Source organism: Lithobates pipiens, unplaced genomic scaffold (assembly GCF_037356315.1).
Source record: "Lithobates pipiens isolate NorthernLeopardFrog02 unplaced genomic scaffold, aLitPip1_a1.2 Scaffold_13, whole genome shotgun sequence".
NCBI classification, from domain to species: Eukaryota; Metazoa; Chordata; class Amphibia; order Anura; family Ranidae; genus Lithobates; species Lithobates pipiens.
In genome coordinates this window covers 125,122,545-125,146,680 of record NW_027507718.1, presented here as the reverse complement: position 1 = coordinate 125,146,680, position 24,136 = coordinate 125,122,545, and the positions used below count along the sequence as shown (strand labels likewise).

Sequence of the window (24,136 nt, the reverse complement as noted above, 5' to 3'; positions counted from 1 at the left end):
AGGGAGTTTTGCTATAGAAGTCAATGGAAACGAAGATATTTTCCCACATTGACTTCTATTGTATGCAGTACAGCATGTAGCCGCAGATGGGGGAAGGGGGGGTGCCAGAGAGACTCGGCAATACTCTGAGACCACTCAGATGCACCCGGAAACTGAGTATTTCTGAGTGAATCCGAGCGGCTCAGTGTCACCAGCGCCCCCACACCTCTGGCCAAATGGGGCACTGCACAGGCTTGAAACCTGCTGGTTTTGCGAGACACTCGCAAACCAAGTCAGAAAGATAGTCCATATTGCGAAACGCTCGTTAACCACAATCTGAGGTTATATTATATGAGAACTGGGGGAGGAGAAACAGCAGTATACTGATCTTTCCAGTAAATGGCTGCGTGGCGGAAGATGTGTCAGGAAAAGTCTGATCATTGGGAGGAGAGCAGGCCGAGTTCTCAGCACACAAATGAGTAACCTTGGATGTATGTTTTGCAGTGTTAAATAAAATATTCGTTTATACATCTGCAGCTATTGCCATTTCGAGCAGAATCAGCCAATGAGTCATATGGATATATAACTATTATACACGTTAACACTGGATTTATTAAGGCAGAAAAATAGTTGCAATTAAAAAAAAAAAATAGTTTTAAACACAACAAAAATGACTAGCTAGCTCTAATGTCTGAAAAGCAAAATATGTAGTTTACAAAGAATGCAAGAATAGCTGAGGCCAGATTTTTCTGTACAGACTGTGGTTTTTCATAACATATAATTGGGATACAGCACAGCACAAATGGTACTGGCAGTGTGTAATCTGTGGGTGCGCCCAGTCCAGAATATCATAAAGGGTGTGGGTGAGGGATGCTGGAGGGGCCCTATAAAAGTTCTTTTGTTACACTTGCCTGTATTTATATTTCTATATCATAGGTGACAAGATTTAACCAGAAACAAAATTAAAAATTCAGGGGGTATTAAAACCAAAGGAGACCAAAACAGAGCCAACCCCACTTTCCAATCTTTAGATTACCCATGCACTTTGTTTTTAACCACTTCCCATCCAGGCCAATTCTGACATTTCTCTCTCTTAACAAAGAAGCCAAAGTTCATCTAAAGGTGCTTTCCATCCTGTAATTTTGAAGTAGACATGATGTGGCAAAGGAGAAATGAAGGGGACGGTATAAATGGTACTCGTCTGTCTGTTTGAACTTTTCAAGTGTGATATTTAAATGCAGACTTTTCAGTCTGCCTATATATTATATGTGAATGTGATCAGTTTAACCCTTTAAGAAGCAAAGCAAATCTTAAAAAGCCAAGGTAACCTTAAAAAATTCAGAAAACCCACAGGGAATGCAAGAGGAGATGGGACTACAGGATACCCAAGGAATAGTGAGGGGGAGGGAAGGTAATGATGATGTACAAGTAAAAAAAACAAAAAAAACAAAAAAACAAAAACAAAAAAAAAAAAAAAAAAACACAAAATTGCCCCCCTCTCTCAACTTTGTCTCTCTACAAATTAGTATCAAAAACGGGGAATGGGTAGCTCCATACCTCTTGACAGGGCTGACTTTTACAAATGACTGTGAAGACATACATATTATTTATGGAATTATTGTTAGTAATGCTTCTTTGATGTGTATGTTCCCTTAAAACAACTTTTTGCTTGGATTGCATACATGCCTTATCCGTTTATGTTGATGCACAGTTTTGTATCTGCCTTTTCCTGTTTTCAATAAATATCTGCAAAAATATATATTACAAAATGTATTCTGTACCTCTGTATGGTCTTTCAGTAAGTGAGCTGGAGGAAGTTGTGACAGAACCCAATGTCACTGTGCGTTTTGGAGGGGACCGTGGGCTGGCCTACTACCCACAGACTATGGCCCAGCAGAGAACGAGACTTGTGGGAAAAAAAATGGCGTTGGGATAATGTAATTATGTCTCTATGTACATTGCATCCCTTCTCCCCATCCTCGCCTCTCGTTATTGTGTTTAATTATGTTAGGTCACATAGACAAAAGGTGTGGATACAAATCCCAATGGGAGATGTGTAAGGAGGGGCTGCCTGCTTATCATAATCCCTTTACGTGTCTCAACTGTAGTTTGTGTTTGAATATACAAATGTTGAGTTCCCATTGGTTCTTCCTGGTCCCCTACCCCCTCTATGACAAGGCTAAGGGGAGTGTCCCTGTGTCGCATACTAGCCCATTATGTGAAACTAACCTGAAACTGAAGACTTTCAGCAGCGCGCTGTCCCCACTGAAGGCACTTCCATCTCCACCTGGTCTTCTTTCTGCGTTCACAGACTCAGGCTCAGAACGCAGGCTGCGTGATTGACCAGAGCTGCAATGATGTCACTTCTGCGCAGGAGGGAGCCACCGTTTACAGCACAGGACTCCAGGAACAGGTATGCCGTTCCCTCAGAGCGCATGCGCTGGTGAAGTCACCAGCTGCATGCACACTAATTATCTCCTAAATGGTGCACATTTAGTAGACATTTATAGTACTTATAGGTAAGCTTTATTATAGGCTTACCGATAGGTAAACTGCATGCATGGGAATTTACTCGCACTTTAAGAGTCCAGGGTCACCAAACAGCTGCCACCTTATCAACTGCAAAACCTCACACACTGCATTTCAATTTAAAATTGTGTACAACAGTTTCAAAACAAAAAATTAAAAAAGCCGAGTTAGACTTACCGATAACTCCTTTTCTGAGAACCTTTCAGGACAGCCATGAGACCTAGGGCTCCCTCTACCAGGACAGGAAACACGTCAACCCCCACCAGATAAAAGGGCGGTTCTCCAGGCCTCATATCAGTATTCGAGAACCGTAGGAGGTCCCTGTACAACATATGCATAATGCACATAACTTCAAGACAAAACCAGGTGGGAATCTGGCTGTCCTGGAAGACTCTCAGAAAAGGAGTTATGGGTAAGTCTAAATCAGCTTTTCTCCAAGTGTCTTCCAGGACAGCCAGGACAGACGATGAGCCAGAACTTACCATTCTAGGGAGGGACAACTGCCTGAAGGACCTTACGACCAAAAGCCTGCTCCTGAGCAGATAGGAGATCCAGGTGATAATGTTTACTGAGGGTCAAAAAACTGGACCATGTGGCAGCCCTGCAAATTTGTTCCGGTGAGGCTCCAGCCCTTTCAGTCCAAGACGCAGACAAGGCTCTTGTTGAGTGCGCAGTGACTAAAGGTGGAGAAACTTCCCTAAATTTTTTCAGAATTTTCAGAAATTTCAGAAGTTTCAGAAATAGTGCATCTAAAGCCTCCTTTGCAAGATGGTTAAAGCAAGCTCTTTCCCTTGTGTGCTCCTGAAAAGAGAATAAACAAGGTGTCTATTTTTCTAAAGGTCTTGGTGACCTCAAGGTAGACAAGAATTCTTCTCACGTCTTAAAAAAAAAAAAAAAAAAAAACCCAAATTCTTCCTTGGTTGCCCTTTGGTGAACTACAAAAGGTTGGCAGTACGATGTCCTGGGATCTGTGGAATGTACTGGCCACTTTAGGCTGAAATCCTGGGATCAGTTTTCAAAACAACCCAATCCTCAAAAATTGTGAGGAAAAGCCCCCTCACCGATAGGGCCTGTAACTCACTTACCCTAAGAGCTGAGGTAATTACCACAAGAAAAATTGTTTTTAAGGAAAGTAACTCAACTGAAATATCCTCTAGAGCAGTGGTTCTCAACCTGGGGGTAGAATGACGATTTGCCAAGGTCACCAAATCCTAGGCTGTTGCTGAAGCACGCATCACTCTCCCAGCAGGGTTGTCCCCAGAGCCTGTGGAAGCCCAGCTGGGCAGTTCCTGGAGCTCGCGACCGCCCACTCAGCCTCTTCCTAGATGCTCATTCAGTTCACGGCATGGGTGGCTGGCAGCCTCTGCTGGGTTTCACCATTTTTAAAACCACCAGCGTCCATGTTCATGCCGTTTAGAGATAGAAACTAGTGTCTGTCGCCCGCTGACGTCATACGCCCCGGAAGTGGCCCCGCCGGGTACTTCCTGTGGGCCTGCTTAGAAAGGAGGTTACGCCCCTCCACGTGCACGGCTTCCTCTCTTCCACTGCACACTCCAGCCAGGCTATTTAGCAGGAAAACAAGCCGACTGCCGGCATGCGGCTCATGGGCAGGAGCTCAGACGAATACCACAGTTTGGCATTTCCCATGCACTGAGAAGCAGGGACATCAGCCACAATCCTACTCCCCCGATGGATGTGCCACTCTGGGACCTAAGATGAAAGTAGGAATTCCACCCCGTTGCGACGCTCATGAGACTTAGGGGAACCAGTTCTGCGATTCTGACTGTGCTAAGAGAGACTCAAAGGAGCTGTTGGCAAGAGAGTTTACCGACAGCCATGACATGTGTGGCCAAGAATATCAGGCATAGAATGTTAGTCACGCCCATACCTTTGCCTGCTGGTCATCTTTTTCTTAACCAATTTTGAGTACTTGCCCAGTCAGTCGCAGAATAAACAAATCACACATGACACACTTATGTCACATTAGCCTTTCATTTTCAAAGTAGAAATGTTTTTCTTAATATCTTAAAATCAGAATAGCATTAGGTCTATTATACACAGACACCACTTTTGATCACTCAACTGTTCTAACGTGTCTTAGCAAGTCATGTCTAAGCTGTTTACACATACTGTTTAATGACAAGTGAACAAACTGCATACAGAAAAACAAATGTAGTCAATAAGCTTGGGATTTTTACACAAACACAGCTGGAATGTGCAGTAGTTTCCTGTATTGCAAAAATTACTACTACTACTACTTTACTCCTTTCTCTGTTTCAAAAGGTATTTCTGCATCCACTGAGGGACGCAGGAATGTTTATCTACAGGTTATACTGCCACTTACAGCAGACTGGGACAATGCAAATTTTAAAACATTTTGGGCCAGCACAGGATAACCCTTCCTACAACCAGAATAGAGTGCCTCAGTTTTTTTTTTTTTAATAGTGTCATAGGAGGATGGACATCTTTTCTTTAGCTCTGCTGGGAAAGTCCAAGCTAATTTTTGCTAGCATTTTTTCCCTTTAATCAATATTCTCTACATAATCACTGATAGAGTTGGCCTCTTCAACTGCAGCTTTCCAGATAAGCCTATACCCAGCCTGGCTGTTGGAGTGCCATGACCAGATTCCACTACACTGGACAGTGTGGCGCTATCCTGAAAATTAGTTTCAGAGCCATTGGCATAGCCTCAGTACTTGCTCAGTCTCTGAAGACTCACACCGAGTAAGCAGATCAGACTGTGCATCACAAACTACCTCAATGAATCACTGGGTGCTTGCTCTCTGCTTGGTATCTACAAGACATCATCCACTGAGTTTTTTGACTGCCAGAGTTGGGGGAGGATCTTCCTGCTGTTGATCCTTCTTTTCAAAGTGCCTGATCGAGGTTTCTACCACAGTTACACCCGACTTTACATTATGGACACATTCATCCAGTTCCTCACTAGTCTTAAGTTCAGAATCCCCAAGTTCGCTCTCTCTCCTTCCTCTGCACAGTCTATTGCTGATCGGCCTACAATCTTAGAAGAAGTCAGGCATTTGGTCACAGTGACCATTTCTGACTTCAAATTGGGTTCACCCCATTCTCTCCCTGAGGAGACTGTATTCAGAAATCAGTCTTCTACTTTTGTCCCGGGTTTAAGAGAGACCATCTTGGCTCTTACTGATAGGAGTATGTACTACTCTACATCTAGGAGGATAAGCCTGTGTCTTGCAACACTCCTGCAAAGACATTCCCGTTACATCACTTGTGTAGGCATCTTTCTATGGGGTATGGAAGCAATCTGATGGGTCTCCAAATCCTCATCCAACCAAGCACGTACTGGATTTGTTCCGGTTTGGGAAGTATCTCGCTTAACAGTGTTCTAAGCCCAAAGTGGATCTGCCAGCGACCCACCTGAACAGGGAAAAACACTAAGCCAGTAGAAGGCATCCTTACATTTAAGAAATCTACCAACATTTAGGCTGCTTTCACACTGGGGCGGTATTCAGGCGTTACAGCGCTAAAAATAGCGCCTGTGTAACGCCTGAAAAAAACCGGCCCCTTTAACTCCAGTGTGAAAGCCGGAGGGCTTTCACACTGGAGCGATGCGCTGGCAGGACGGTGAAAAAAGTCCTGCCAGCCGCATCTTTGCAGCGGTGAAGGAGCGGTGTATTCACCGCTCCTATACCGCTGCTACCCATTGAAATCAATGGGACACCGCGGCAATACCGCCGGCAAAGCGCCGCTGCAGCGGCGCTTTGCGGGCGGGTTTAACCCCTTTTCGGCCGCTAGCGGGGGTTAAAACCACCCCGCTAGCGCCCGCGCACCGCCGCTAAAACGACGGTAAAGCGCCGCTAAAAATAGCGGCGCTTTACCGCCGACGCTGCTCTCGCCCCAGTGTGAAAGCAGCCTTAGACTTCAAGAGGTTGTACCGGTATGATACCCGCACCTGCAAGCATCACCCTGGTAACCTTTTAATTAGAGCCGACAGTCAGCTCTCTTGCAAAAGCAATCGGCGTGGCTAATTAGTTTTGATTACAAGCAGCAGTAAGGGACGCCCACCACAAGGGCAGTATTAGTGGGCATAGACGAGGCAGCTTTGCCTCTTGGGGACCGATGTCCCTTGTACTGAAGACTGATCAGCTTTTCTTTTTTCTCCTCACACTGTTAGCGTGAGGGGGAAAAAAAAAAACGATTAACAATCTTCTGTTTACTTCATATGACAGCTGATCACGTGGTAAGGGGGCTGGGATCAGCCCCTTACGCCGATCTGTGATCATCAAGTCTCATCGACTCTACGATCACAGTGTGCATCCTGAGGGGGGCGCGCGGGGAGCGGGCAAAGGGTAGGATGTACTACCTGCAAAGCAGGTCCATGCTGTGGCTATAGCGCAGATTTGAAGGCATTAATGTGTACAATTATCTTACGATTTTCGGTAAAGACAGACCACACGATCAGAAACAAAACCTGTGTTGTACGAGAATATTCATACAAACTTTTCTTTCATCGGTTCCGATTTGCTGTGAAACACAGAGGGAACAAAAAAAAAAAAAAAAAAAAACAGATGATGATAGGCAGGTGGATGCTCCTGCCCATCAATGCAACACAGTGCCAGCTATCAGTGCCAACCATCATTGCCAGCTCTATCAGTGCCAGCCATTAATGCCCATCAGTGCACCATCAATGCAGCCTCATCAGCGCATATCAATAAAGGAGAAAAATTACCTGTTTGCAAAATTTATTAACAAAATATAAAACAATTTTGTATTAAAAAAAATAAATAATAATTCAGCCTAACAAAAAATAAACCCAGAGGTGATCAAATACCACCAAAAGAAAGCTCCATTTGTGGGGGGGGGATTATAAAAATGTAATTTGGGTACAGTGTTGTATGACTGCGCAATCGTCGTTCAAAAAGCGACAGCGTTAAGCTCTGAAAATTAGTCTGGGCAGCAAGGGGGTTTAGGTGCCCCGTAAGCAAGTGGTTAAATTCAAACATTTAAAAAATAAATTAAAATAAATTAAAATGTGGGCGTTTGTCCCTTTGGGAATTTACGTGCGAAAATTGCGAACACACTATACAAAAATAGTTTGAAAATTCTTTGGACAAAACTGTTCACCTGATTCTTAGTGCATACAAGCCTAAAGGCTGGCCATACACTATACAATTTTCGTTTAGGTTTACTAAAAACCATAAGAGCTCAAATCTAAACAACACTTGCAATTTGTATCCAATCAAGTAGGCACTCACATTACATAGTTGAAGGTAAATCTGAAGAAGATTGTATAGAAATTGTATTCTCCAGCCACTGGCAAAAGCAACAGGGTTTTGAGCGTCTCAATATGCAAAGGAGAGGACTGGCGTTGAAATCAAGCTAAAAACCCTGTTTCGTTTATGGCAGCTCTAATAGGCATTGAAGAAGAAAAAAATTGATTGTGTCATTAGTCAAGGCACAGCCAACAGCGGCAAACAAATAGCTCTAAAATAGATTTACAAAAAAAAAAAAAAAAAAACGCAAGAGAGCCTCTCTTAGTTGAAAGTATAAAATTGAAATTGAGTAGAAAATGTAACTAAGTAAGGCAGACAGAGGAACAAGAATTTTATTGCAAAACAGGAACTAACATAACACATCCACAATGGAGGGGGAATTTGGTTTGCAATTGATTTGTATTTAAAAGGACTCATAAAATCCAAGAGAAAAAAAGTATATATATATATATTATATATATATATATATATATATATATATATATATAAAATTTATTTTTTACTTTTACTTTTTTCTTAAGACAATATCATGTGATAAGAGCACCTTTATACCATGTGAAACTGAACGACCACAACATACAGGGTAATACGGACATATAATCACACACGGGTTGGACTTGATGGACTTGTGTCTTTTTTCTACCTCACCTACTATGTAACTACGTAATTGATATTGCGCTACCAGAAAGTACTATTTGTTTATTTACTCTTCTGTTTATAATCGTCTTTGAATTAAATTTATGGTGACAGCATATGCATAGTTAAAGTGATTCTAAAGCCTAAACATTTTTTAGCTTTATGTCGTCCTTGCATTAGAGGTGAAAAAATGTTTAGGCATCAGTTTTGGCTCCTACCCCTCCCCCTCTTACTTACCTGAGCCCTTCATTTGATCCAGTGCTGTGCACGTTTGCAGCTCTTCTCTCCCCTCACTTCCATGTCACAATGGCTTTACTGGGGAACAGGGAGCCATTGGCTCTCAGTGCTGTCAATTGAAGCCAGTGAAGGGAGTGGGGAGGTGGGGCCAAGTCCCGCTGTCCATCTAAATGAATGCAGCAGCGAGACTCAAGAGCGAGCACACACAAGTGCCCCATGGAAAGGCGGCCTAGCATGGGGGAACAGGAAAGAGAGAAGGAGCCAGGAGCACCAGTGGGGGAACAAGGAGGAGGATCAGGGCCGCTTTGTGTAATCCCATTGCATGGAGCAGCCAAGTATAGAGATTTTTTTTTTTCCATTTTTCCTTTACAATCACTTTAATACAGATATTAATATCCTTCAAAGGGAAGGATAGTAAGAGGTTGTAATTTCCATATATCACAGCTTCTGGCACGTACACGAGTCGTGGATTCCACAAAGCTTTGGAGAAGAGGAGAAAGGGGGAGGCGTGTAGTATTAGAGCATCAGCATTTATTGTACAAGCTATAAAAAAACATTTACAAGAGGTAAAAATGGTTCATGCTCATCAGTATGTGATCAGTCCCTTGTCCCCCGCTGTCCTGCAGACTCCACAGGCGGTCCAAAGGCTGGAATGAGATGTGAGCAGGCTGGGATGGCCCCACAGTTCGAAATGTCCACGCTAAACTGCGTGGACAGCAGAAGAGGAAGCAACGTCACCGGAGGGATGGCAAGCGGGATCAAGGGCCTGCCTATACCATTGAGAGAGTCTTGATCCCGATTGCCGTGATATCACTTCTGCAGTCCACACTGGTTACCGTGGATATCGCTGAACTGTGGGGCATCCCAGCCTGCTCATATCTCATTCCAGCTTGTGGATCGCCTGTGGAGCCTGCAGGAGACAGTAGGGAACGCAAGACTGATCACTGATGAGAGCATGAACTATTTTTTTTACCTCTTCTAAGTGTTTTTATACCTTGTGCAATAAATGTGGACATTCTACTACTACTAGGATGGCTGCCTTCTCTTTGTAGAGAGCCCTAAAACATTTACATGGGCTTGCTCCCTGAACAAAAGGGTATTTGAAGTGATACTGAATTATTATTATTTTTTTATTTTAGTTTAAAAACCACACATGTTAGTTATACTTACCTTCCCTGTGCAGTGATTTTGCACAGAGCAGTCCAGTTCCGAGGCCCCTCCCTCCTGCCACCACAGCAAATAACCTGCTATGGGGGCAGCGGAGCCGAGCCACTGCTTTGTGTCCATTCAGATACAGAGCCACAGCTCAGTCCCACCCCCTCTCTCTACTTATTGGCTCACTGACTAATTGACAGCATTGGAAGCCAATGGCCCGGCTGCTATCCCAGCCAATGAGGCGGGAGAGTCCCAGGCAGCTGAGGCTCTCATTCAACATTCTAGATGGAGCTCAGATAAGTAATGGGGGGGTTAGAATGCATTGAGATAAAAAAAAAACTTCCGCCTTTAGAACAAATTTAAGCTCCAGCTTATGAAGTAGCTAGTGCTATGTTTTAATGGCAGTTATCCTTTACGCAAAAAAGCAATTATACTATAATTGCTTTGCTTGTTGGTGCAAACTGACCTGTCAACTTTCTTGCCTGCTACCTGCCCATGAAAAACTCAGCCTGGAAAAGCAATAAGTAGAACAACAAAAAAAACAAACAAACACATCATGCGCTACTCTCAATGTATAGATTAAAAACCCCAACAACAAAAAGAATCATGATTCAATAATATATTTAGTTTAATTATTAATACTATATATTAAAGCTGTCAATAACTCCTAGTGTCACTAACACCATCAATCATATATATAAATAGTAATGGTGCAGTGCTAAATCAAAACACCAATAATTATTCAACATAATAAAATATAAATACGACATAAAAATTAAACAGAAAAATTAAAAATTGAGTGAAAAAAAAAAAAAAAAAAAAAAAAAAAAAGTATATCAATGATGTACAGTCCTTTTTAAATGGAATGGTGAGCGCTTGACAGAACGATCCCAGTGTCAGCAATCATACATTTGTGTTGAATCACAAAGAGCAAAATTCCACCACCATGTGCAATTATATTTTTTAATTCGATTTTATTATGTTGAATGATTATTGGTGTTTGATTTAGCGCTGCTCCATTACCATTTACACAAACTCAGCCTGGATCTGTCCCTTGTTTATAGGCGTTGCCTTAAAAACCTTCCCATTAAGATGGTATACACTAGTACTGTTTTTCTATTTTATTTTGGTCACCGATTTGTACTTTATGAGGCTCCTGCAAATTCTACATATACAACTGTGCTGCATCAATGTAAGTAACTTGATCTGTGGTATTACTTTCTGACAGCTACTGCCGTTTTATCATTTTAAAAACTTTAAATAAAAGGTTTTCTTTATCGTTAAAGAAACAGCATCAACGTGCGTTATGATTTGTATTGGCAGTCAATACAAAGTGCATTGTAATGAAAACGTGCAAAAGCATGTTCACACGAGTTTCAATGTAATTTATTCAAACCAATGGGAAGCACATTATGCAAAAAGGCATGGTGTGAATCAGAAATGAAGGCAGGCGGAGCTAATCAATTATGTATATCCATTGACAAAACATTAGCCAGAAAATAGATGATTTAATAGAACATAGTCTAGAAGGAACAAGTAAAGACTCAGATCTGCATTGCCCTTAGGATAGTAATTTCATAATCATGAAAATAAGTCATAAATGGACTAAAGAAAAATGTGTGCAAGACAAAAATTATGTGGCATCGGCAACAGAGATCATTCTAAAACCAAGCATTGCTGACTTCTTCCCCAAAGAAAAGGGAATCATCCTTTTAAAAACATAAGCACCAGTTTGGGATACCTTTAACTCCCTTCAAGTTTTTTTCTTTTCTTTATACAATAACTTTTTTGGGTGTTGGCTTTGACTTTTTTTTTTTTTTTAAATGAGACTACTACGCAGCTCATCCTTGGGAAATTCAATCTCACTTCTTAATCCCTTCCTTCTTTTCATGTTCCAGAATTTTGCTTCTTCCTTTAGCCCCTACGTGCATCTGGCCCCCCTTTTAACTGCTCTATTTGTATGGTGTACATATCTACAGAATTTTAAAGGGGTTCCTCTACACCCCAATACGTTTTCATGGATACATATGACTTATCTTTGTGTTGTAGAGCTGTGGTCTTTTGCCTTGTTTTTTTATTTTAAAAAATTAACGAACTCAACCGAACTCAACCTTAAACAAGCACAAAAAATATAACCAAGCCATTAAAAAAATAAATAAAGAGGCATACCGTAATCAAATGATGCTAACCACTAAAAAAATTATCCAGCCACAAAGCGTCCGCTGTTTTCAGCAGTTTGGCCAGAGTGACAGCTCAAAAAGTGATATTTCGGTCCAGTGATGCAAGCAGTCTCTCGAAGCCAATGAACCAAGTGATCACATGACTGATGATCGCTCAGTTCAAGTCCTCTTTGAGCAGGTGCGGTGGCTGTAAGTCACTGCTCTGTGCTATTCCCCTCCAGCTCTCACTGGAGTACCGGGCAGAAGAGGGAGTGGAAGCAGCTGGCTTAGGCTCTCAGGGGCACACTTTGGCCATACTTCGCTTTTAATAGTGAAAATGGAAGAGGTTGGGTAATTTTCAGCAGCCAAATATTACACAAAGGTGTTTGTTATCTTCCTGCCCATAAGCAGCCTTACTAACAAACCACGCACACCTGTGTTACAAGAAGACAAATATTACAGATTTAATGTTCCCTGAAAGAGGACTAAAGCCTGGTACACATTATGAGTGAAAAACCATAAGCTCCGGTTGGAGCCACTGTATGCTAAGTTAGTACAGTGATCTCCCCTGCTGAGCTGTTGTGTTCTGACAGGGGGACAACCCCCCGCCAGAACACCTTATTGGCTGAGAGCACTGATCGGGAGTGGGTCGGCTCCTGGTTTTCCAGCACGCTCGTCCAAAAGAAGCCAGCCAAACGGCCAGCTTCTGTCAGACATGGCAGCAGACAGACACACGAGCCGAATGTTGGACTTTTTTTTGAACTAGCCAATGTCTCTCCACATTCAGCCTGTGTGGATGGGGCTTAAGACTGCAGCAGACAGAACCTGAGCTGCACATTCTACAAAAGGACCGAGAACAGGCAGGTAAAGTATATATTTATAGCAGAATAGACATTGCATATCTCTTCTGCAATAAAGAGCCCGCCTGTTTGCAATTTTTTCTTTTTTAAGGTTAGTTCCTCTTTGAAGGGGAACTAAACCCACCAATTTAAAGTTTCCCAAAACAGTTAGGCTTTGTTTAAACGCGCCAAGTACCAATTACATCTACTGCATATGACAGTGTAGTTCACAAGGTCTCATTCATGCTGCTTCACATCATATGTATCCAGCGTAGCCCATCTTTGAAAGTGATCGCTATTTTGTACAAACTTCCGCCAGCTATCAAGATAGGAAACATGGCATCCACACTTTTTTTTTTTAATCAGCCCCGGCACTCACCAGGGGTGTCCTCCATTATAATTTCCTGCGATTTTTGCTCTCAATATTGGAGCCTATAGCTGTGGCTCTTCACAACACAATGTTAAAGGCCCCATGTTCCATAGCCTTGAAGATAAGGTAGCCATGTATGCGGATGATATGTCCCTATTCCTATAAGACCCTCATTTTCACTCAACTCACCTGTTAATTATGGAGGAGTACTCGATACTCTCTAGCCTTCAAAATTACTGGGGCAAGTTGCAAATATTTCCACTTGATCCCATACGGAGATTGGCCCGAAATGTGATGTTTCGCCTTTGGTGGGTAACCAAAATAAAAAATACCTGGGCATACAGGTGACCAACTCTGTCACAGACTTCACCAGTTTAAACTTTTTGCCTTTGTTACAAGTTTCAAAGTCTAGATTTGAGGCTCCGTTCACATCTTGGTGTTCCAAATTGCGGGTGAAAAATTGCCACATTCTGCCCACGATTCAAAATAGTGGCAAATTGCGGGAAGCCCGTGCGTTCCCTGTCACTTCCAATAGCAGCCCAATAGCGGTGCAAGAAGTACAAGACCTTTTTTGGGTGAAAGGCATCTCGTAACTCTCCTGCAATTGTCGTCCAACGAATCGCAGCAAAATTGCACCACAATTGGGATGCCCTTGGAATTGACAGGTATCGCACAGGCGTCCCACGATTTCCCACCATGCCAGAATCACGCAGACGCCGCCCGCAAATTGGAACGCCAAGATGTGAATGGAGCCTTAATCCTGGGAGGTCCTGTCCGTTTTTCATCCAATCCGCAAGACAGATGGAAAATAGGGTCTCAATCCGTCTGGATTTCATACATCGGCAAACAAGTCACCTGTTATCTTCCTGTTGAGCGGACCGATCACCCGCTTAGAAAAGTGGAATCCAATGGATTGCCTGCGTGAAAGAGCCCTTAGGGTGGGAAGGTTCCCAGCTACTCAGGTCTAGTGACTGCTGGAGGTCCTTCAGCCTGAACGTGGATTTTCTTCATATCTTTTGGATTGGTTCAGTAATTGATGCCTACTCAGCACAGGTTTTACATTCCATTAATGCAATAACTTTTCATGCTTCTAGTGAGCAGCCTGCTGTGACTCTGTGCGGCTTTATATCTAGCTTGTCACTGTGCATGCGTAGGGTGGGTGATCACACCACACCCATGTGGGTATCGCTGAAAACTTCCTATTGAGAGCAATAATTATAGCACATTACAAATCCTAACCAGATGCAGTATATGTTCGGTTTCCCTTTGCCCGATTGTAACATCACCCTTCTAGGCTGGGTTCACATTATTGCGGGTTTCCCCGCATCCAACACGCATAGCAGGAGATTGTAACTGGCTCTCTATGGAGCCTGTTCAAACATCTCTGCATCGGCTCCGGGGCACATTGTAAAGGAGGCCAAAATTTGGGATGAAATTGGACCAGATATGGTGAATGGAGACGCACCGGACTGCTGAGTTGAGCCGCTGCATTCCATAGTGTGAACCCAGCCTTACAAAAAAAATTGGGCTGTACATTGCCTTTGTATACACTAAAATTTAGTGCAAAAAAAAAAAAAGTGTCAAAGTGTCAAAAAAATTTGCATTTAAAACTCTGCTGTGCAAATATCGTACCATAAAAAATTGCAACTGCAACCATTTTTTTTTACCCCCTGAGCATTTGCTTTCAGAAAATAAATTTTTTGTGGGTTCTAAGTAGTTATCGAGTAAGAATATTTTATTTTTACATGTATGAGAGAAGTGTCTGAATTGGCTTGGGCAGCTAGTGGGACGTTCGTCAAACATGCTGAACACAACGCAATAACACTATAGATGACTTTGTTCAGCATCAGTATTTTGAGCAAGTGTGAACAAGGCCTAAAACATGGATGGCTGGACACTACGATTACTTCATAAGACCGCTGTTCAGCCCACTGGTGCAAAATGCTTTCACAATTAGAAAGCTCCTTGGGAAGCTGCAGATTTTAAATAAAAACTATGTCTTATCCCTTGGAGAAGGTAATATTTCAAAACAAAATATTGAATGGCATCTTCACCAGCTTTGCTTCTGGAGGCCTTTTTAATAACTCAAAATTATCTGCAACAGCTAGATTACCTTTGGAGATCAGAAATGCAAGCTATTATCCTTTTTCACTTCATACATTTTTCAGATAGCTTACATATTTTTGCCACGTAATGTGTACACTGTATAATGCGGATAAGATGAAAAACACCCGACACCTACCACACATTAAAAAAACAAACAGCTATCCATCCAGCCGCAGCAGCTGCTAGCCCCTCAGGCTGCATTCACACCTGAGTGTAGCTTTTTCAAGCGGTTTTTGCGGCGTTTTTTACCGCGATTCGCTGCGTTTTTACCGCGATTTGTCGCGAATCAAAACGCCCGTAAAAAAACTCGTTTTCGCGCTAAATGCTCGAATCGAGCGTTTCCATTAGTTTCTATGGGAATGAAAACGCCCAAATCAGCCCGATTCGCGCGACAAAAAAGGGTCCGGAACTTGTTTGAGCTTCAGGCATAGGGCTTCAGGCGACATGGAGTGGAGATGTGAACCATCTCCATTGAGAATAATGGATTTTTTCCCCTCCAGCGTTTTGTAGCTTCAGGCGTAGGGCTACAAAACGCTCAGGTGTGAATGGGGTTAAAGTAATATTAAAGGCTTGTTGTTTAACAAAAAATAAACATGTCGTACTCACTAGCTCTGTGCAGTGGTTTTGCACAGAAGAGCCCCGATCCTCCTCTTTTTTTCACCTGCTGGCACTCCTGGCCCCTCCCTCCTGGAACCAGAGCAAGTGGTTTGCCATGGAGGCACCCAAGCAGGCTTGCTCTGTGTGTCCATTTACACACAAAGCCATGGCTCGGCTCCACCCCCTCTTTATGCTAATTGGCTATGATTGACAGCAGCATGAGCCAATGGCTCCCGCTGCTGCCTCAGTCAACGAGGAGAGTCCCTAAAGAGCCAAGGCGGTCATGCACATCGCTGGATCGTAATGGGGCTCATGTAAGTATTTGGGCTGCCAGCAGCAGGGATGGATAGTGTATTTGTGCCTTCCGCCTGTACCTAAATGCCAAAGCCTTATGCACCGATGATAAACAGCCAGTGTGCATGGGGCCTAAATGTCACGACATGCTGCAGTCAAATAGGACCATAATAAGTAACCTCTTTAATAACCTGGAGAAGAAGATTTAACTAGGGGCCAGATCACACCACACGCAGTTCAGTGCATTTTTTATGCATAAAAAAAAAAAAAAAAAACAACACCACCACACACACACACGCTGCATTTTCCTGCACTGGACTGCTGTAAAACGCACTGGAATGCAAGGAGGGAGGAAAAAAAAATGCACTGGACTGCATCAAAAACATGCATGCACAAAAGCAGCTGGAACACGTTTCTATGGTGTGAACTGGCCCAGAATATAACTTAAAGCAGAACTTTAACCATAACCTTTTGATTAGGGCTACAACTAACGATTATTTTCATAAATCGATTCGTTGGCCCGATTAACCACTTGCCGACCGGCTCCCGCCGATATATGTCGGCAGAAGGGCCCGTACACTCATATTAACTTACCTGTATGTTGCCCTTTAAGACACGGCATTGTGGGCGCATACGCCCGCTGCATGCTCCGCTAGTGTGATTGCGGGTCCCGGGGAATCTATGTCTGCAGGGATACCCGCGATCGTCTCACGGAGAGGAAGAACAGGGAAATTCTGATGTAAATAAGCATTTCCCCATGACAGGACATTGATCACAGTTCCCTGTGGTCAGGAGCGGTGATCAGTGTCGTGTCACACGTAGTCCATCCCCCCTACAGTTCGAACACATCCCTGGGACACACTTCTTAACCCCTGCAGCGCCCCCTACTGATTAACCCCATTTACTGCCAGTCACATTTACACAGTAATCAGTGCATTTTTAAAAGCACTGAACGCTGTATAAACGTGAATGGTCCCAAAATAGTGCCAAGAGTGTGATCTGTTCACCATGTCGTCGCAATTACGATAAAAAAATAAAATAAAATTACTAGTGGGGAAAAAATAAATAAATAAAAGATAAAAATGCCATAAAACTATCCCCTATTTTGTAGATGCTATAACTCTTGCGCAAACCAATTGCTTATTACATTTTTTTTTACCAAAAACATGTAGAAGAATATTTATGGGCCTAAACTGAGGGGGGGGAAAAAAAAAAAAAAAAAAAAAGAAGAAGTGTTTTTATATATTTTTTAGGGATATTATAGCAAAAAGTAAACAAATTGCGTGTTTTCAAAATTGTCGCTCTTTTTGTTTATAGTGGAACAAATAAATACCGCAGAGGTGATCAAATACCACCAAAAGAAAGCTCTATTTGTGGGGGAAAAAGGACGTTAATTTTGTTTGGGAGCCACCTCGCATGACCACGCAATTTTCAGTGAAAGCGCAAAAAACGCTCTGGTCTTTGGCCAGCCAAATGAACTGTAGTGCGTTTCTGCAAAAAACGCATAGGTGCAAGCCAGGCCTAAGATGTTTAGTAACAGTAGCATGCTTTTTTGTATCATTTGTCACCATGGTGTTAAAAAAAAAAAAAAAAAAACAACAATACAAATGATTCCTTTATAGTACAAAAAGAGCAAATAATTGCCAATATAAAAGGGGTTTATTTGTTTACTGTGGAACAGTGAAAGTAATATATATATATATATATATATATATATATATATATATATATATATATATATATATATATATATATATATATATATATATATATATATATATATATATATATATTCTCCAAAGACATGCTGGTAGGTTAATTGGATCCTGTCTAAATTGTCCCTAGTATGTATGAATGTGAGTTAGGCACCTTAGATTGTAAGCTCCTTGAGGGTAGGGACTGCTGTGACTGTACAATGTATATGTAAAGCGCTGCGTAAATTGATGGCGCTATATAAGTAACTGAAATAAAAAAAAATATAATATAATATAATATAATATATATATATGCGATGTGTGAAATTAAAATTCACACATTTTTTAATTAAATAAATGTGTGAATATTGTATGAAAAAAAAATAAGTAGCCCCAAAACAGCAAAACCTTTCACTGCAGTATTGCAGTTTTGAGAGGGAAATTAGAATTCGATGCAACTTAATCAAAAGAAAAGGGTTGACCACAAAATATTTCTGCTGAAATGTTACATCTGATGGCTACAAAACATGATTAAATGAATATGAATGGCTCACAAGCAAAATAATCTAGTAAAAAAAAAAAAAGTAGAAGAGAGAGAGGGGGGGGGGGGGGGGGGGGAAATGGGAGGATTTCACATGATCGCTTACAATTAAAAAGCCACAGTATAAAGGGCTGTTTATGAGTGAGCACTTTTATTCAAAAGTTTTACCTCAAGAACAGGTCCAGCTCCCAGTATGGTCCTCTCAACACCACTAGCATATCCTTTCTGACTCAGTGCCGTCAAACAGTGTATTAGGAAATTGGTACTTTGTGTCTTTCCAGAGCCACTTTCACCAGATATGACTATGCATTGGTTGACTTTCTTCTTCAACATTGTATGGTAGGACACATCCGCAATAGCAAAAATGTGAGGCTCCAGCTTGCCCAACTGGTGATTATCATACATTTTGACATATTTTGGATTATAGATGGGTAAAAATTTGAATGGGTTGATTGCTATAAGGATACTTCCTGCATATGTATAGATCTTGTGCTTTAAGAAACGGGTTTTAAGGTTTCCCAAAATGGCAGACTCTGTTAGTTTGGGCAAGTTACACAAGTCATTATAATCCTCTTGAGATCGAGGGAGAAAGCCCCGCTCCACAAGCCTCCTGGCTTTTTCCTCTTCTGCAACAAGGGACAGGTGGACATACTTAATGGTCCCATCCTTGTTCTTCTCTTGTAAAAGAAAATAGTACCCTTCTGCCTGCGGATGCCTGTCCAAAGCCTTACGTGGCCAGAGAAGAACTCTTTGGACAGGGGAGTCATTGGGATCTAGTACCCACTCCTCTCCTCCAGACTCCTTCACCTCTGCCAGAACATAGGTTTTGGAAGTTTCAAGTGCAAGAGCAGCAACTGCATTCTTGATTACATCTGAGGCCAATGAATCTTTTGTGGCCAGAACAGTGCAACAGTTTGAGTCCTCTCGAGAGAGCTGGGGATAAATGAATAGGTTGTAAGACGCCTTCTCAAGTTCAGGGTCATTTTTTAAACTCATTCTGCGCTTGTCCTGAATCCAACATGCCGTGCATCAAACAGCTGCATTCACCAACTGAAAAAAAGGATAAACAAATGTAACTATGTGTCTTTCTATTCACAAAAAAAAAATCTATACATTTTTTTTTTTTTTTAAATGAGGAAATACAGTAATGCCTTCGAAAAACAAATACTGGATGTGATAATACATAGGCAGATTTCAGTGACTCTTACACAATCATAACAATTAAATGGTTCACACATGCCAAAACATTATTGTTCATTTTCAAACAACTGGCAAATGGGGCAGACATGTTACAGTACAGTTTTTATCTAATACACACGTGAAGATCAGAGGTTCTAGCGCCATGATCCCTTTTCCTCCCTCTTCCATGTATTCTGTATTTTTATTCCTTCTCATACGCCTGGGGGGGGGGGGGGGGGGGGATGAGATGAGGGGGGAGTTCTGATCAGCCAACTTAGGTGCTCTTGATCAAGGTCATCTGCTGATCTGAGAACTGTAGTGAGTACTTTTAATGGCAACTCTAATCACAGGTAGTGTTACTCAGTGTGTCTCCGGCTTCACTGTGTCTCCGACTCTGTGGTGTCTCGCAGCAGTGACACCAATGCCGAAATCAGGAGATAGGGTCTCCTCCAGCCCCTCCCATTTCACATTCCTCACCAGTCAGCTGACCTCAAGTCTCTGAATGAGAGGCTGGGAAGAGGCTGAGTGGGCAGCCGCGTCTCCAGGGACAGCCCTGCTGAGTGGCCACAAAGGCTGGGAGGAGAGTGGTGCAGGCTTTAGGAATAGCCCAGGATTTGGTGACCCATGGCAAGTCTTCATTCCACCTGAGGGGGTCCTGACCTCAGGTTGAGAACCACTGGTGTAGATAAACACCTCTACTTCGACTTTCCAACACTTAGCAATTGATCACACCTATAATTCAAATTATTGTAATGAATATATTGATAACAGAGGTAGTTTTGATAATTTAATTGATCCCATCCCACTCTAGGTATTAACTGTAGTCTGAACCTGACGGCTGTTCCCAATTTCCCCACCACAGACCGCAATAAACATCTCAACATGGTGGCTCAAAATCTGAATATTGACCAACCTCTTTCCTTCCCTCATAATTGTCCAAAGATGCTGTGCATCACATTATGGACCTCTACTGTGCTATGGCCAGCAAGAGGCCCATATCAAAGCTTTGATTTTAGAGCTTAAGTGTTCTCAGGGGACTCTAAAAACGAAATACATGGCGCCATCTGTATTTTTCTATCTGCAATCTCTTTACCATAAATACCAACACAAGCCCAAACTTATTTTATTTTTTAAGCATTGGCCACAGAGAAAAGAAAAGATGCTTTTTTTGTGTCCCCACTGTAGAGATTTCCCCTCAATTCCTGCTGGTATCATTGTCACTATTATGATCAATGTAAACATGAACTTAAGTATTACAGCTTTGATTATGATTATTATTATTATTGTCACCATCAGAAGCATTTGCATACCAGCATTGGGCCGATCATAAGTACAATCATAAAAAGACTTGTTTCACTTTCTTTTGTGGGCACATGAAACATGCATGTGCATTATGTGGGCACATGAAATACAGTTTTCACGTGTAAACTGTATGTTGCTAACATGTATGTTATGTTTTACAAGTTAATCACTGTTTCGGTATATATTTGGAGATGAGGTATCATGTAAAAGGGACAGCACACTTAGTTGTTTGACCTAATGTGCAATAATAGACCCAAAGCTATATGATACAATCTTAACTAACCCAGGCAATCCATGAGGCCCTTCCACTACATAGTGGATGGTAGAGCTAAAGAAATGTGTATTATTAGTTGTATAGTGGATGGGCAGCTTGATGCACCCAATTTTTAGACATGTGAGCCAACTCTCAAACTTTATCGGACTCAACTGTATAAAAACAGTCACTTTTTGAACAATAAAAATACTTGTCCTTCAATGTAAGGCTGGGTTCACATTGCAGCGATGCGGGAACCCGCCGTGGTTTTGCGGCGTTCCCGCATCGCATACCTCCCGGCGGCAGTTCACACTGCCCTATGCGAACTGCTGGGAGTGTCAGTGAAACGTTAATGACACCCCCAGATCAGTTCGCATATCGCAGTGCGACCTGCAAACTCGGGCAGGAATCGGATCGCATGGTCTGAACACCCATGCGATCCGATTCTGCTGTGGACCAAAAAAGGGTCCTGTGCGAGTTTGGGGCGGGTGCGATGCGAATTCAGCCATACTATCTGTATGGCTGAACTCCCATCGCACAGAGATCGGATGTGATTTGCACTGCAGTGCGAACCACATCCAGTTCTCGTAGCCGCAGCAGTGTGAACCCAGCCTTTTTTTATACACAGCAGATTTCTAAATAGCTTCAAAACATACACACACACACACACACACACGTAAGCAAATCAACAATTTAATTAGTGCTAAAACCTAGTTTGCAGCATGACAGTGGGATTTGAAAAGAAGGTTTGCCAAGCTGTGTAGAGGAAGACTCATTCTGCAGGGCCAGTGATATCAGGGCATTTCAAGCCATATTAACAGCAGGAAGCCATTTTGTAAATGGCTCCTTTCAGTAAACCCTGCAAAATATGCCTGTTCCTTGGGAGGTTTACAATTGAGGAAGGGTACAGTTGCCACAGACTAAAGATGCATGACAGTGAAAGGAGAGTGCTATAGACAGAATATGACAGTCACAATGAAAAAGTAAGAAAGGGGTCTGTATATTGGATACGGTGTTAAAGTTGCTGAATCCAATTGTGAATCTAAAAGCAATGCTGATAAAAATATTTATTCATATTAATAACAGGCTTATTAAACTTTGAGAAAGGTTTACATAATAACCTGTCACAGAACAGTTTACACCAGTCTATCTCAAAACTTTTCACCCAAGAACTTTGCCCCTTGCCAAGCACCGACATCTTCTCCCTGGCTTTCTCTGGCTAGTGGGACTTCAGATGACATTCAGCCCCCCGTCCCCCGCGAAGAGTGGAGGGCAGCCGATAGCACTGCAGGGGGAGGGATGGGGAGGACCAGGGGAGCACACAAGGGGGGCTGAGCAGCCAAAATAAGAAAAAGGGAAAGGAACAGGGAAAGAAGAATACCAATCCCCTTTACTCCCGCAGCAGCAGAATGTCAGTGGGAGGGAGATGAGGAGAGGCGGCTTTCAGCAGCTGCAGGAGTAAAGGGGATCCGTAAATGTCTACCATCCTGTTCAAGTTTCAGGGGTCAGCAGGGAAGGACTGCAGGCTACCCATCACTTACTCACGGTTGATGTGCAATCCATGGGTTTCCGACCCCACTGTAGAAGGAAGATGCCTATACTCATTTATTCTTATGGTGTTCTGGTCCAGTAACATGATCGGCTCCCAGCAGCCAGCTTCAGAGGACAAGAGGGACAGCCAACAACTGACGCCCCATAGTAAGCCTATGGGTTATATCACTACCCAGGCATTCCATCTGTTGCCAGCACTCCCCCCACCCCCCCCACACCCCCTGAAGTTGGGGATATCATGTGACCAGAGCACACTGGGAATAGTTCAGTATATGCACCTTCCTTTTACAGGGTAGTTAGAGGGTGAGTGCGAGTAATTTTAAGCTTGGTTAGTTCCAGCTGGAATTTCACTTTAACAACTTCAGCCCCGGAAGGATTTACCCACATCCTGACATCTCTCAAGGGGTTTTGTAACCTTAATGCATTCTATGCACCAAGTTGAAAAACCTCCTGTAATGCAGCAGCACCCCAGAGCGCCCCCCCCCCCATATGCTTACACGAACCTGGTCTTTCCAGTGACGAGCACTCCAGCCGGTGTCCCGGGTCCTGATTGTATAGATTAATAGCAGCACTGTCATTGGCTCCAGCTGCTATCAATCAGATCCAATGACGACGTGGGAGATTTTCACCTGATCATCTGGCCAGTAAAAACACTGATTGCAATAATTACTGTGTGCGCGCTCCTTGCCCCTAGCAGGTGGACTGTGCTGCAAAATCGCAGCACATCAGTGTGAAAGCAGCCTAATAGTGGGCTCATTCAAAATTAGCGGTTTGGGGGTGGTATAGTTGCATAACCCCAAAGTTAAAATGTGTCACAACCAACCACTGGTCTAACATTAGGGGGTTGCAATGGCAGGGACAGCATATACATTTTCCTCCTACAACCACTGTTATCCGGGTTCTCCCCCCCCCCCCCCCCACTGCCATTCAGTGGCTGCAGGAGGAAAATGTTCATTAGGCTATTTAAAATAGTAAAAATCACTTAAGTGGCTCACGCCCCTTCAAAAGTTAGAGCACCTCTGGCTTACAGAGGCATGTTTCACTAATTCACAAAATAAAAAAAAATTATTCATCCTTGTGGCAGGTTATATACTGCAACGCCATAAATTGCAGAATATATTCTTATAATATATATAGCAACATTTATCTTAAAAAAATATAATAATAATAATATCATTATCACGCACTGAAGTGCATTTTAGAACTTGCCAACCACTTATTTGCCCAGAAAGTAATTTCAGAGAAGATCTCCCACAGAGGGGGTTCCTGTGCAACAGAACAGTAAATGTTTTGCAGCCTCCTGGTTATCTGCTGCACAGCTCTGTACATTTCCACTTAAAAAAGACGGATACCTCAGTCTCAGTTTCTCCGCTAAGCTGGTTTCATCAGTCTCCACAGTAGACGACCTCTAGTCTGCTCCCACACAGACCGCTACTTGCTGTCTGTTGAAATTGGGACTGTAT

General features: G+C 42.6%; 1 protein-coding gene across 8 annotated transcripts in view; it reads right to left on the bottom strand.

The window, feature by feature from the left end:
* The window catches only part of MYO9B (myosin IXB), a 241,293-nt gene that overhangs the window by 170,252 nt on the left and 46,905 nt on the right, over positions 1–24,136 (bottom strand). For all 8 annotated transcript variants that reach the window (XM_077475522.1, XM_077475525.1, XM_077475527.1 and 5 more), the window contains exon 2: positions 18,557–19,438. In XM_077475522.1, coding sequence (XP_077331648.1) covers positions 18,557–19,384 — 828 coding nt within the window. In that variant the 5' untranslated portion in view covers positions 19,385–19,438. The remainder of the gene's footprint in view (positions 1–18,556; positions 19,439–24,136) is intronic.